The following is a 15,834-nucleotide window of genomic DNA, read 5'->3' as shown; positions in this document are numbered from 1 at the left end:
AAACTTTACAATATTCTTGTTTCTAACCCTTTGGTTACATTGTTTTCCTTATCCACTTGTTGAAACTGTATATGCCTTTAAATAACATCTAGTCCATGAAAGCTTTGTGGTCCTCCCACTGCAAATACATTTTTTCTTCTAGACTTCTGCAATTTTCGTGTCTACTTTTCTGATGGCATCTAGCCTATTCTGTTCTACACTTTTATATTACCCTGTATTTTGTTCATTTATTGGGTTTTTTTTTAAATTCTTTTATTCTGTTTCTATATCTGTTGACAAAACTGTGAGCTTTTTAGATGTGTTCCACTTCTTATATTCACAGAAGTCTCTAGGAGGCTTTTCTTGGGCAATAAGAAATAGTCTATAAAGAGCTGTTGAATTAAATTGAATTGTTGGGCCACACTTTTAGATACAAGTATCAAACTGAACCTTTCATGAAACTGGACAAGTTTAAAGAATAAATTTATTCCAATGTTAGTGTTTTGAAAAAGAGTCTTTATGTGTGACTGGAAGAGAAGAATCAAGCTGTTTAACCAATAATGCTATCGAGTTTGGATAGCATGCTTGGCTAGAAATCAGCAAGCAGGTATCAGAGACATTGGGAGTCATTAAGTGTTGTTCTACAAAGTTAAATAATTGATTAAAGTTTTTTACATACAGGACACACATTTAAAGCTTACGGTTTACCAAACATAAAAGGAGTGCACTAGAATTTGGGCAGGTTTTAAAAACAGACAAGGTAAATCCTGCATGCTTGAAATAAAACCTGTATTATGCAGTTTCCTTGGACATTTGTTTAGGTAAAACAATAACATTTGAACACATATTTTCAAGGAATGCTGTTTAGAAAGAAATCAATCTTGAACAATATTTTCAGGTAGTACCATACTCAGCTTTGGGTTTTATTATTATCACATGAAGGGATCTTTTCTGAGTTATAACATTTCCTAGCATTTGGAATCTGATGAAGGCCACATCTATACAAAGAAATAGAGGTGTTACCATGAACAGTCAGAGATAGGCTTCCTGAGCCTTTAAAATTTCTGTCCATGTATTTACATTTCCCTGGCCTACTTGATTCATGTGCTCTGTATTTTATTCTTAGATTATTAAAACGAGAAGAAAGTTTCACATTCATTCCGCGGTCTCGTGAAGAGCTTCCAGACAACTTTCCAAAGGAAATTCCTGGGATCTGCTATTTCCTGGAGGTAAGGACTGGTCCAAAGCCACCAAAGCCTTCTCTTTCTTCGTCGAGAATAAAAAAGGTTTCCTACAACATCGGCACCATGTTCCTCCGGGAGACAAGCCTCTGAGACCTGCTACAGATCAAAGACTCCTCCAAAAAGCACAAGCCCAGAACATGGGTCACCACAGGGAGGTGGAAAGAGATTGTGTCTCTTTCATTGCTTTGTTGAGAGCAAGCAGCAAAATTTCTGTATTATGTCAGGCAATAATCCTACTAAAAGGTGGAGGTGACTGCTGTCAATAAAAAGCCGGAGGATGAGGGAAATAAGATGTGTCCATTCATATGAGTGTTTTTGGTCATATATATACACATATATTTTAATTACAAGTGTGGGTCCCCTTTCAGAACTAACCAATAAATAGATTCCATGTTTTCTTGTTTATCACACATACAAGTATCTTTCCCTATATATTTGTACCACTTTTGAGAGCCAGTTTTGATTATATATTCCTACATTTAGTGAGTTGGTGGGTGAGGAATATTTTGTAAGTTTCTTTTTCTGAACAGACATTTCATACATGTATCATGGCAGTGTGGTAAACTTCCCAACTGGAAGAATTGTAACTCGGCAAAATATTTTAGGGATATTACCTATTTTTATACATATCTCTTCTAGATAACACATTTCACACAACATTATTAGGTTTTCAGAATCTGCTTCTGTATTGTTAGTATATTATATATAATGCTAACCTATTAATCTAATATAGTTTCCCTTATTTAGAGAGATCAGTGCTTCGACTGAGAATACATATAACCAAGGATTTCAGATACCAAGAAAGCATTCTATGTCTGCTTAGTAAATATATCTTTTAGATTTAATTAATGTAGCATGGAATCCAGAGGAAATGGAATTTCCTAACACCAGATATATCTGTAACCAAGATTAAAGAAAGGTCTTTTTGCCACCTTCTAACAAATATCAGTTAAAATGAAATGCTTTGCTACATTGGATCCTTTTCAACTTAGCAGTTATAAATATAGGTAGCTTTTGCAACACTAAACTGCATTCTAATGAACAGCATTCAGCTAAATGACATGTTAGTTACCCCCTTCCTCTTCCCCAATTGATGCCTCCTAAGAGCCGACTGCTATTCTTGAGAGCAAATTCCTGGATATTGGCATTAGTGACAAAGAAGTGTCAGGACATTTTGCCAAGAATATTGTTTCTTCTTGTACAACACAAAGCAAGGAAACCTCTGTATTTTATGGCTTTGAGGTTTTAAAAAATGTTCTGCAGTTTGATTGATAATGGCTTTTAAATTCAGTGAATCACTTTCATGCATACTGAAGTAGGTATAATCTTCAGAACTAGTAATCATTATAGTTACAGATAGGATTCCATCGCATGTCCTGCTCAAATGAAGACCTGTTCTCATTAATCAATACTGCATGAAAATATTACTGGCTCACACTAAAATTAGGAGCATCAGGTGTCCAGAGTTCTCCTGTTTGGGATCAGATATAAAATCTAAGTTTCTATTGAGGTTAACAAGCTGGAAGCATTTGTTTCCTTGAAGCCTTGGAGAGGTCATTTTCTTACTCATTGATAGCTTATGTCTACTGAATGCAATATTTTTTTCTGTTCAGGGATTTTGGCTGCATTATGGTTTGGTTATGACATAACTCAGTTAAGGAATATATTTACTAATTTCCAATATAGTCTATGAGGCTCATTTAATGTTTTTAAATTTTCTATGTGTGTGGCTAGAAGGCATTTGTAGATATGCAAATATTTGTTACAATCATGATCCCTTTTATAATTTGAGTTATTTTCTTGCCCTGAGGGTTTACAAGGACACGAGTGCAACACTCTTTATGTGGAGAAGACAGGAAATAGACCTTGAGCTCTAAACCTTTGCCTGACCCCCTCTTCTGTGGGCCTGTGTCTCTGGAAAATGGGGAGGTTTACAGCCAGTATGAGCAGAGCAGGCTGGGAGCACCTCAATCCTCATGCTTATATTAGAAAATGCCTTAGCAATGTTGATGGGCTCCTTGTAGCACTGGAGCATGGGGAGAGAACAAGCTCACTGATGTCATGTATGCCTATTGTCTTCAGTAACTTAGAACTTATTATGGTATATTAAATCAATAAAATGTTGGTGATGAACAATGTGTTTTGTAACCATAAGGCTGAAAGGGACTTCCAGGAATATCCAATCTATTTCTCTCACTTTTTGTAAAGATTTGTCTAAGCAACTACAGTAAACACATATTTATTATCTCCATACTTAAGAATATCTACGGGAAGCATATTTGAAAAGCATCATTGGAAATCCACCTCATTACTAGTGATAGGCCTGGAGAGAAGTATTGTATATCTCAATTTGTCAGAAGAATCACAAATTCTGTATTAGTTTATATGATTTTACTTAGAGAAGGAAAAATTTACATTGCCATAAATGTCATGATGAAGAACATGCCAGAGATTTCTTATGTATCACTGACAGGATGTCAACTACATTTTTCATACATTATAATCTAAGTGTATTTTCAAAGCTATAGTCTGAGATAATGGTCCAATTTGTTATCATTTTGCTAATCTATTATAGTTGATTATTGTAGTTACAGTGTTGCTATATATGTTTATGAGGTACTATATAAAATGTCTGTTCATTCAAACTTCAATCACAGAAGTTAGACGATGGAGAAAGAATTATATTTTTATTTGTCCTACACAATGCCATCTACATCTCTTCTCTTAGGAATTGTGATTGTAACAATGTGGTGGCATTTATTATTTCATATGACTTTTATCTATACAGTATTCTCACTTACTTACAAACTATTACCAACAGCATGCATTTTAGTATGGCAGATAAAAGAAATTTATGTGATGTTCCCTTAGAAACCAAATGATATTAAATTGGGGAAATGGTTTTAACCCACTCTGCAAGGGATACTTTAAAATATAATTTGGCATCTATAGCTCTTGCATTTTAATATTCTTTTAAGCTGCTATTTGGAAGAAGGCGCCTTATAACTAGCCATTAGCACCAAAGCATCACATTAGTATCAGGATTATTTTGATGGAGAGAATGTCATCATTTGCAAATAAATCAGTTATCTAACAAAATCAGAATCCCCCAATATGTACTCAGAATGTACTACCCTGTATCTTCTTTGTGGACCTTAATCATTAGGTAACATTGGCCATAATAAAAAATAATAATATGCCTCAGAAACATAGTAGTTGGATCTCTTGTCTATATAATGTAGAGAAGGGGAAGAAGACATAGCTTCCAGGTAACATGGGACCCAACTGCCTACAATCTGCCTTTATATTCATCTCTTGCTCTATATTTTAAGTAATTTCAGATTTTCCTTTTAATATCTGATTATGTGGAATCAAGTGAGCTTTGATCTGGGACTCTGAGACAGACATTGATGCCTGAGACTTGAGAGTGGGTCCGTAGGCTCAGCACTTCAAATGTTATCTCACAGTCTTGCACTCCTTCCTCTTGTCCAGTAACAACGGTGTCAGGACACAGTAGTTTAGTGTGAATGTGCGTGTCTCTCCAGGAAAAACAAAGCAAAAGAGGACAATAACAACTTAAACAAAATCTCATTCACAAGGGGAGCAAGACTTTTAATTTTGCAAATGCCTCCAAAGAGTTCCAGCAATAAAGCAAAATTAAATTGATAGATAACAAAAGGCAAAGCCATGGAGAATTCTGAAAACCCCACCAGGCTCTGTGTTTTGTACAGAATCATACTGCTGCTGAATGAAATTGTATATCTAAAGTCGTAAGGCATCAAGCAGGAGCTCAAAATTATGACCATCATTAAATATATTTGTTGAAGGCTCCTTGGGTCCCTGACTTTCTGAGGGCAGGTGTTGTGGATGGTTAAGACAAAAAGTAAAACTTTTACACACAGGTTTCTGTCTTGTCATTTTGAGAATGACTCAGCCCATTCTGGACCCTTTCTTACTCCATTCTGTCACTAGAAACCATCTTACCCCCTCAAGCCTGGCCACAGCAAACAGCATTCTCTCTTCGCTTCTGAACCCAGAATGGCTACAGAAAGGGCTGCTGGTGCCTCATTCAGGCAGATAGGAAGGACCACACACAGTCAGGCCTGAACAACAATGTATTTCTGAGGTGTAGTAATGAACTGGATGTGCCGGGGCATTGATTATATCTGCAGCTTCACCCTCTGCTCTTTCTTCAAAACACAGTCTGACTCCAAGCACTTCATGCAACTTCACTGAATGTTCCTTTGAAATTAATTATAAATGACTCTGAATAGGCTTTGGGTAGCACCAGGTGTCTTTCAGCTGACAATATCTAGAAACTCAAATTCAAGAACCAAGCCCTATATCGTAGCTTAGTTGTTTCTACTATTATAGACCTTCAACTACAAAAATTATGTCATTTCAGAGGCTTCTATAAGCATAGCTTAATAATAGATATAGCCCCAAAATCATGATGCATGAGACTGAATTATTACAGTTTAACGTATTTCTAAATGATTTATGGGCAGCTCTTGATATGAATGTTCCTAAACCACAACCAGCTGGTTTAACATACACATAAATTGTGTTCATGTGATTGAACAAAATTTATTGTTAAATGGGTAAGTTGACCCCAGCTATGGACTCAATTTCAAGATCCTCGTGGTGGTGAATGAAGAGCAGACATCAATATTACGTACAGATTAACAATCTTGTCAGGCTATATTGAGATAGTGTGCAAAATTCCTTCCTCACACTTGATCCAAACAATTGAAACCTGCGTATTACTGTTCTTCCATCCCTTGTTTTCTTCCTTCTTTTGTTCCTTCTTTCCTTTAATTAAAAAAGGTCATTGATACATTTATAACACAGGAAGTATCACAGCTAATCCCATATTCTAAAATAGTTTTATAAAGTGATTAATATTTTTAGTTTGTGTGTATGTGTGTTTATTGAATGTAGATGTTTCATGATTGAAAGAAATAAGTTTCTTTGGAAGGACTTGGGAAGGCAGTGAAGTAAAGTTTGCATCTTTATTTCTAATATGTTATAACCAGATCATGGTTTAAGTACCTCATTGCCATCCCATCCTTATTAAGAAATGACCTAGTTCAGTGGTTCAGCTGATCTGCTTGGAAGTATCTGGCTGGCTTCATAAGAATTCCGTAGGGAGTTTTAGGAATACAGAAGACTAGTCTTTACCTTCAGAGATTTGGATTCAGTAGGTCTCAGGTAGGGCCTAGGAATCTGTGTTTAGAAAATCACTCTAGGTAATGCTAATATACAGCCAGACTTGGGAATCATTGAAAAGTATTCAAATAATCCCAATTACTAGGAATAAATACACAAGTTGACTGGGATAGTAATGTTATTTCATTTGTAGTTATTTTGAAAAGTTAAATACTCTAGGCCTCATACCATTATTTCTTTCACAAATTTTAATTTTAGCTTCGATTTCCAATTTGTGGTCTTCTTTCTGAGCATAAATCTTCAAACTTAGAGACAGACGCAACACTGATAAGCATGAGGGATGAATATTGCTCACTATAGGGCTATTAGGCATACTAGATACAGTACCATTTTCTTAGTTACTGCCAGAGCTGTGCAGTATATTACAACATTTGCTAATCCTCACCACCGAGGTAGAAACTATGACCTTTGGGACACAGAAGCAAATATCAAAGTGACAGCCTTACTTCTGAATGCTTTGATTTTTATGTTATGAAAAGATATCAACTTAATACTTAGTCTCACTATGTACTTTTCATATTGAATTGTACATTATCTGAAAAGTGATTTCCAAGCAATACCTTATAACAACCTTTCAAGCAATAATTTAAGCCATGGTGATGATGCCATATGAAGCTTGCACTTCTTTGCATTTCATAGAGCCTTTGTGAAAACAGAAACATGTTTTATACAAGCAATAATATAGCTGGTGTGGGCTTTTTAAAGATATTCATTATTCTGTAGCAAAATGAGCAGCAAGTAATGACTCAGATTAAAAATATTTGGGCAAATGACATGTTTAATCTATCTCAGAAGTTATTCATTTGCAAACATGCTGTAAAGTGATTAATACACATCAGATTATTTCTGGTGCATAATTTTTAAAATGGCTATAAAAATATTATTTCTATTTCTGTCAAAGAGATTTGTGTATTATTTATAATGTTGCCCAATTTTTGGATCTTTGTAGTATATAATAGTAAAGAAGAAGTTAAGGATGGATAAATGAGTGGAAGTAGGGCATAGGTTGGAAGAGGTGATTGAGAAAGTAGGCTTTGCAAAAATATAGATGGGTCTTGCGGCAGATTAACTAATTCAAATGTTGGTTTGATACGGTCTTGGAAGATGAAAGAGTAAAGATAAAAGAGCTCATTATTACTGTTTTCAATGATAGCTACACAAGTTTTTGGTAAGTATGATAGTATTTTGACTTCAGAATATGATTGACTGAAAGTCACCTGTAGCACAATAAATAAATGTCTGAAAATGATTATTCAGTAATACTGAAAAAACACTAAAGCTTTCAGACTTCAAAATGAAAAAATCATGTTTTTAGTCTACTTAAAATACAATTTTAACAGAATGTGGCATAGTCAATGATAATCAGTTCTTTAGTAGTTAAATTTACTTGTCCATCATTTAGAATAATGTATAAGGATTACAGCTAAAATCAACTGGTAAATTTATGTTTACTCTGAACAATATCTAAATATCAGATTATTATTTAGCATATAAGCTTAGGATTCATTCCTAAGCATCTAAATAAGATGACAGCTCCTATCATTGCCCTGCGAGGTAAACAATCCTCTAAACATGAATATGAACACATTTGAATGGTGGGTGTGTTTGGTAGTATATTGTCTTTACCTTTCTATTACTCATAGCAAAACTTAATTTTAGCATCCTCCTGCCCACAGTTCGGAAAATTTCCCTATCAAAATCAAACAGGACTGTTGATTTACTGAGGCTTTGACAATTATCCTCTTGTATATCACTGGATCCTTAAATCCTTAGTAAGAATGGTTTTGGGTTAAATAAATAATGGAAAATATTTAATTTGAATCTATTAAATTACACTGAATTTATCCTTCCAGTTAATTCATCTAGTTGCTGATCAGATCATTCTTTGTATTAGACTTAAGTACTGTTGCTTATTATTTAAAAGCAGGAAAAAAAAACCAAATGGCAGGTCTAAGTAATAGTTTCTTTTTGATTCTTTTGATACATATTTTTAAAATGAAGAAATCACTTTATATTCAGTCTTCCTCTGTGGACTTTTCGCTATTTGCAGATAAAGAAGGAATTCTACTTAATATATTTTTACAGTGGTCTATTAAATGTCATTAAACCTATATCTAAGAGGAAAGCAAGAACTGGAATAAAATCAGGAATGTGCAAAATTGTTTCTTCACACCACCTCACTTTCTGAAGACACTTCTTTGCATTTTGCTGCCTGGCATTTACATAGCAGACTCAGGACAAAGGGACAAATGGAGTGAGTGAGGTGGGCAGGAGCTCTAGAAGAGATGACGTAAAGAGAGTTAATTTTTTATTCAGGAAGATGTAGAGACTCTTAAAGGAGAGACAATTTCTATAACAAACACCTCTGGTTTAATGAAAGCCAAATGATTTATTTCACTACTGGTCACTCATTTTTAAAAAGAAAAGAGAAAGACAAAAAAAGAGAAACCCTTCACAAGCCATTTTTAGTTTTCCTAGGAGGTAGTGCCAACCTCTCGGCAGCTGCACATCTCAGTGAAGCTGGGATAGAAGCTTACAGAGCTACAAATAGATGCTTTCTGAAGGTGGCAGATAGAACTAGTCTTGGTTACAATGATGAAGGTAAATGAAAGTGTCAGAACATCTGGGCTGAAGGAACAAAGAAGGCCAAATACCAGCTCTGCCATATGCCACAGAAAACCCTGCTAAAATTAGCATAGAAAAACAGACTAACACTATGCAAGTGATATTAAAACAAACTATATTTTTTCCTTTTATAACATGCCTGGCTGAGCTGGCATTCAGTGAGAAGAATATACTTTTGTCTTATGCATCATTTAAAAAATATTGTTTTTCTTCTGACATTAAAGAAATTACATATTCCCTTAGTTGAAAAATTTAATCACAAATAATAGGAAATATTTATTTTGTGTCCTGAAATTTTTAAACTTCTTTTGGCGGCTGTACTCTATGCCATATTCTTCTTCACACTCTTCTCAAATTGGGTTTTGCTGCTAGCAAAACAAGTGTGGAACTTTAGAGCAGAAAAATGTCCATCTATCTCTTAGAGAATGTGCCAGAGTATTTGAGCTGGAGAGAGAATCACCCCGTAGCATTTAATGGTATTCTGTGAGACATGAAGACTCTAATCTTCTAAACTTAAAAGAAGTGGTTAAGTAGTACCTTAATCATCAAAGATTTTTCACTTACATGTAACTGGTTAATTCATATAGAGTTTGTTTAGAACAGAAACTTTAAAAGGAAGGAACAAACCTGAGCAATTTTTAATCAAAATTATCAGTTAGAAAAAGAATTTAAGACAAAGATTTATTGTCCTGAAAGAGTCAACTCACTCATATCCAAAACTTAGAATGTCAGAGACTTTTGAAAGTTTTCTGAATGTGTCAACTTCTTCAGCAATAAGAAATTCAATTAATTTTGTTTCTAGGTTCCTTAGAGTTTTATCCTCTGATGATAACACTTAGTTGTGAATTACATTTAAGTGATTTTTACTTTATATTTTCCATTTGTTACAGAAAAAAATATCATAAATATGACAGACTTACAAATTGTGGCATTGAGCCAGGGTTTGCAAATTTGGCAATATCATTTTACTTAAAATATTACACTTTTCTAAATAACAAACATTATGGATAACAGTCAATACTGTATTTTCAGCTTGTTCACATTAGAATATAGAACAATGCATTGTAAACTTCTCGGAATAAAATCTAAGTCAAAACCGATTTATGTTCAAATCATTTGAACAACAAATATGAATATTGTTACATCACCTCTGACTAGTAAGAAACTATGCATTTCCATACGCAATGAAACCTCAATTCCTACAGCAATTCTACTTTTATTGCCTCCCAAGAAGTATTTCTTCATGGTGAGTATCACTCTTTAAAGGCTAGCAAATGAATATTACTTTCTTCTGAGGTTTGGGCAATCTGGATCAATATTTATGTATCTAACCACTTGAAAGGCTGTCTCCTTCTTTGGCCTTTTAAGTTAAAATTTCCATAAAATGAAGCAAAATATGAAAACACCTAGTTGATTTATCAATAATGTGAAACCCTCCTTCTGAATTTTTTTGGTAGAAATTACCACACTGAAACCAAAACTTAACCTTGGCTTGGACTCTCAGATAAATTGCTTTTGTATTCTTTGACTACAAAGTATTCTCAAAAAGAAGAAATTATTTCTGATGGTAGATCAAACTCTAGCCAAGAAGGTCTAGATAAACTAGAGGACTGTATAATTATCTAAAGTAATTCAGGGGGATTTTTAGAAAAATTCTTTTATTTTTGTTCTTGTGTAAAAATTATTATTAGTGGATGACAGCCCAAATTACTATTCCTCTTTTAAAATTTGTTTCAAGTGTGTCACCAGGCACTCATAAAATTCATTTATTTGTTATATAACTCAATGACCTGAAATAATAGGTGCTCATTGCTTTTTCATTTGATCCTTAAAAACAATTTTATTCTGTCTAAAAAAAAATTCTCCCGCTAAAATCCAAATGATTACCTGGCTGTAGGAGGAGTCCCATTTTATGAACATGTATGAAATATTTAGTTGGATTCAGCTGGAATGCAACTTAGAGAAAGGAATGGATACCAGTAGAGAAGATGGAAAGAGACACAAAAATCAGACTTTGCTTACATCAAAATTAGGTCTGTTGTCTAATCCTGTTAACCTAGAAGCAAGCTGAAAATAAATGGTAAGGATAAATAGATTTTTAAACACAGTATTTATGTTTAACAGAATGTCATAAAAATGACAGAATGCCATGAAATTCAGCATGTTAAAACTTTGATAAACAAGAAATTTAATAAATATGCTAATTAGAGTGAATATTTAAAGGGACAAAAAGAACTTGTCACATCATAGATGTCTCCCCAGTGCAGAATTTATTATCTGCTGGGAAAATTTGGTGTTATGTCTTCAATCAATATTTGCTGCATTATCTAATTAAACATTAGTATATTTTTTGTGCTAATGAGAAACCATGCAAGAGTCCAAATATCAAGTGTGGTTACAGCTTGAATCAGTTGAGTTTGGTGTTCATGAATAAAATTCTTGATGAATGTGAAATGAATGGTTTATATATATAAGTTTTATGTGCAGTAAATTAATTAGGCTTTAAAACTTGTTAGCATGCTTAGCTCCTCTTTTTTCCATTGAATTATCTTCCTATCTTCCTTCCTTCCTTCCTTTCCTTCCTTTCCTTCCCTCCCTCTTTGCTTTATTTCTTTCTAGCTCTTATAAGATAAATGACAATAGTACTTTACTATTTGGGCTGGGGCCTCCCTTTTTCACTTTCACATGATTGAACCCTTTGTGGATTTGTGAGGAAAGGGGAAAGAAGATGAGCACGTAGATGCAGATCAGTTGAGGATAGAAGTGACCGAGAGAATTGGGACCTTGACTTCCAGAGACTGTCAGTCAAGAGAAATGTGGGTCTATAAAAATCTATGTGTGTTCATTTTCATTGAATTTAAACACTTTTTCAAGAAGTATCAGGGTCAATCTGTTTGGACAATCTCCTATTTTTACCCCCTTACAAATGTCTTAAGTTAGAAAAACCTCTTATTTTTAAGTAGCCATTTTTTTTTATGTGAGTACCACACTGGTAAAGACTGAAATAGAAAAAAAAAAATGCTTTTTCTGTTTGTAGGGAAATTGCTTTCTGAAAACTACTCCCAATAAGGTGTATACATCAAATGCAACTTGATTTTACTGGCTCTTTATCTAGAGATAACTGATGCACTGTCTTCTTTCTTAGATACCCCTCTGTAATTCAGCTTGGCATAGTATGATGTTTTGAGTTCTTATTGAGGGTTTGGAAACATTTGTCATCAATTTTATGTCTACTCTATTGAAAAAGCAATATACAATGTATTCCATATTTCTTAGCTCTGTGTCTTTGAGGTTTTAAACCTATATTCAGATAGCTGTTTTTATCTACGATTTTGAGTATTCATCAGAATTTACAAATTGCCATTTTATTAAATACAAAAAAAAAAAAAGTACAGCTTGGATCAAGAGATCAAACATTTACAAATCTCAATCCAAAGCCATTATTTTTCAGGGAAAATTAAATCATTTTTAGCAGAGTATTTGATTCCTAAGGGAAAATAAGTCAAATATCTTCTTTAAGAGTAAGGGTATTCTCCCATTGTAGGTATTTCTCATTGACTTTATAATAATTTGAAAAATCTTGAACAAGATTTAAAGATTCTATAATCTCCCAAACTTAAAATTGTATTCTTTCTGGTTTTTTATTTTTATGTATTAAGATTATATTCAAACCACTTAATAAATTATCTTCATGACATAAGTTTGTGTTAATAGAAAATTATATAGAAAAAAACATGATTTGTTCCTCTGTGGAAAGATATGCTTCAATGAGTTAAATACCCTTGAATTTTGGTTCTCATTTCTTACTTGGACTTTTTTGTTATGTACCTCAGGGGTCTTAAATTCTAACAGATGAGGTAGTCAAAGGGGTATAAAATATTTGAAAAAAATTAAAACTTCAAAAGGGACGAATTTCTCTGTTAACTTTTGTTTATCCTATACTGACTTATTTTGAAATTGTGAAAAAACAGGCAGCTACCATATAAATTGGTACCTATGAAAATACTGATTATTTTCTTCCTGTGATTTTCACTGTTAAGAAAACCTTTGTCTTGAAATGACAGACAATCTTAATACTTGTTCAGATAAAGTAATATGACTTTCAATACCTTTACCATTTGTATTTCTTTAGGGAAATATTTTAGTAATGATTGTAAAAATAGAAATATGGTTGAGAAAAACAGAAGAAATTAAGATGAAATTTGAACAGTTTTAATCCACAGTCCCATTTTTCCCTCTATTTTATTGCCTTCTACTAAGTTATCGAAGGCCCAGATCTGCAAAATTTACAAGCTACTAATTCATTGTCTCCTTTAAGAATTTGGAGCAAAAATTACTCCGACTATGCGGAAATCAATTCACATCATCATGGCAGGTTTTGACTATGAGGGAATTCAGGTTAGGTTCAAATAGAATAATGGTCCATGGAGAAAAATACTTTCTGATTTTTCTTCAAGTTGGATGGAAAGCTTTTTCTTTATTAAAAAAAAAAAAAGTCCTCCTGAGAATGTTGCCTTTGAAAAAGTCAGAAGTTTTATAACAGCTGCCTGTAGCTACATTATAACTTCGGTAATTAAGTGACAAAACTGTCTCATTATGCTTTTAAAATATTGATTAAGTGCATTCCAGAAATAATAAATATTTGTTTCAAAATCAACCTACCTGAATTCTGACTCTTCAATTGTGAGTAGCCATTTTACAAAACCAAAGGGTCTCATTTCCCAAACAGTACTTTAAATATCATCCTAATAGTAATATCCTAATAGTAATAATCCTATTAATACTCACTTCAATGCATAAAATTAACAGCCAATGCATTTCCATCAAGTCTTCAGGCACTATATAATAATAAATAGGTTTCCAAAATCACTTAATAAAAACACACAGTTATAATGTGCTCGGCCTTCATTAGCATCCTCTGCATGGGGTGGTTTTCATTTAACCTGAATTATTTTAACATTTTGGCTAATTTGTTTGCTGCAATTTCATGGGTCTAAATTTTTGGTTTGGCTTGCAATGTAAATTATATTGTACATCTGCTCCTTTGTTATTAGATTTACTTTGTGAATAATATCTTTTAAAAATTGAGTTATCAGAAACTTAAATTATAATGTCATCAACTAATACCAGGTAAATATACTAATATATATGTAGGGCATGATTAAATTGCATATATTTTGAAATGTCAAACTATTTTTTGTTTTTTTAAAAAATGAATGCATCGCTTAAACCTGTACCATTAATTTTAAAAAAGTTTCATTTGGTATTTCATATTATATTTTAAAATATTTTTCTTTATCTAGTAGTACAGGTTTAAAGAAACTTTTTCTGATTGAAATGATAAAATATGCCTCATTTCACTAGAATTTTAAGAATAATACATGTAAAAGTATAACTCATATAGGATTATAAATATCCACAATATCTTCTTTGCTTTTCATGTAACACCACTTTTTACCCATTCTTTTATTTGTTATTATTCTTAATTATTCACAATGTAAATAGCATGTTTCATGATGTAAAATGTCTTTGCATTTACAGACTGCAGAACAAGGTGAATTTGTATATGAAAAATAAGTGATGGAAACGTGGGATTCTTATAAAACAAAGTGGAAATGATAGTTGTGTGTTATATTTACATAATTCATTACAAAATTGTCTAGTTAAGTCATGCATTTATTTACCTTTAAAGTGTCCAAACTGTCACTTATAAAATACTTAAATCAATAAATAATACCAAAAAGGAGTCTGAACATTCTTTTAGCATTTTTTTCCACACAGTGAAGGTGAATAACAATGCTTAAGAATGTGAATGAATAATAGATGAAAGAATGGGGGAAAGAATATAGGAGTGAATGGGATGTTCATAATGCATTACCTTTATGGCTGCAGATGCAGCTGCTAACACAATATTTGAAAAAGCCAATTTTGAATTTTTTTAACATGAAATATCTCTTTAGTCCTCTTGCAAAACCAAAGAGCACACATTATAATTACTGTGGTGCTATGTACCCCAAATATATATGACAAAGAAAAGGCATAACTCAGCTGTCTTCTGACTAGCCAGTTGCTTTCTTGAAAGGACAGAGAAAAGGGTTCATATTACTATCATAATTAAATGTCATTTGAATGCCCGCTGAGTAACTTTCAAGAGCATAACCATCAACTAGATGAGATGCAGCACATATCTACAAGAGGACCATTTTATTCTGATGTTCTATACTCCAGCAGTCTATGTATGCAGAATCGAGTTATCTTCATTATTTAATGGCCCTCTCCTCTATAACCATTTAGTCTCAACCATACAAATTTCCATCTATTTCTAGAGGTTCCTAAGGGAGTCTTCATCCTGTGTTCACAAAACAGGGCTGTTCTCATCTTCTGCCCTTGTCTTCGTGTTATCTGCTGCTCAGAAGCCATGTTACTGCTGAGAACCACTTCCCTGACCATAAGAGAATTGACACTGAGTAGGTAAAAAAGAAGAAACACTTATTGAATAGTTCTTAAATAATAATCACAGTAAAAGTGCTTTTATGAACAATTTTCTCAATTATATCTTAATAATCCTATACAAACCTGCTTTCTTCATTTTAGGGGTAAGAAAATTGAAGCAGAGAGAGAGGAGAGACTAAGAAGTTGTCTGTGGCATAGCCAAGGTGGTTGCTACTTAACACATGATGAGGCCTTTTGTTAACAGTTTGAACTTTCAGGAACTTAACTACAAGGCAAACTGCAGTTAAGTGATATTGTGTTCAGG

At 33.2% G+C, this 15,834-nt stretch overlaps 1 protein-coding gene across 1 annotated transcript in view; it reads left to right on the top strand.

Moving 5' to 3' along the window:
• The window catches only part of GUCY1A2 (guanylate cyclase 1 soluble subunit alpha 2), a 358,031-nt gene extending 343,201 nt beyond the window's left edge, over positions 1 to 14,830 (top strand). Inside the window, exon 8 of the mRNA XM_002822429.6 lies at positions 1,106 to 14,830. Within this exon, the coding sequence (XP_002822475.3) occupies positions 1,106 to 1,313 (208 nt within the window). The 3' untranslated portion in view covers positions 1,314 to 14,830. The remainder of the gene's footprint in view (positions 1 to 1,105) is intronic.
• The last annotated feature ends 1,004 nt before the right edge of the window (positions 14,831 to 15,834 follow it).

Source organism: Pongo abelii, chromosome 9 (genome assembly GCF_028885655.2).
Source record: "Pongo abelii isolate AG06213 chromosome 9, NHGRI_mPonAbe1-v2.0_pri, whole genome shotgun sequence".
Taxonomy (NCBI): Eukaryota; Metazoa; Chordata; class Mammalia; order Primates; family Hominidae; genus Pongo; species Pongo abelii.
Note: the sequence above shows the minus strand (reverse complement) of the source record. Positions and strands in the feature narration are given on the sequence as shown.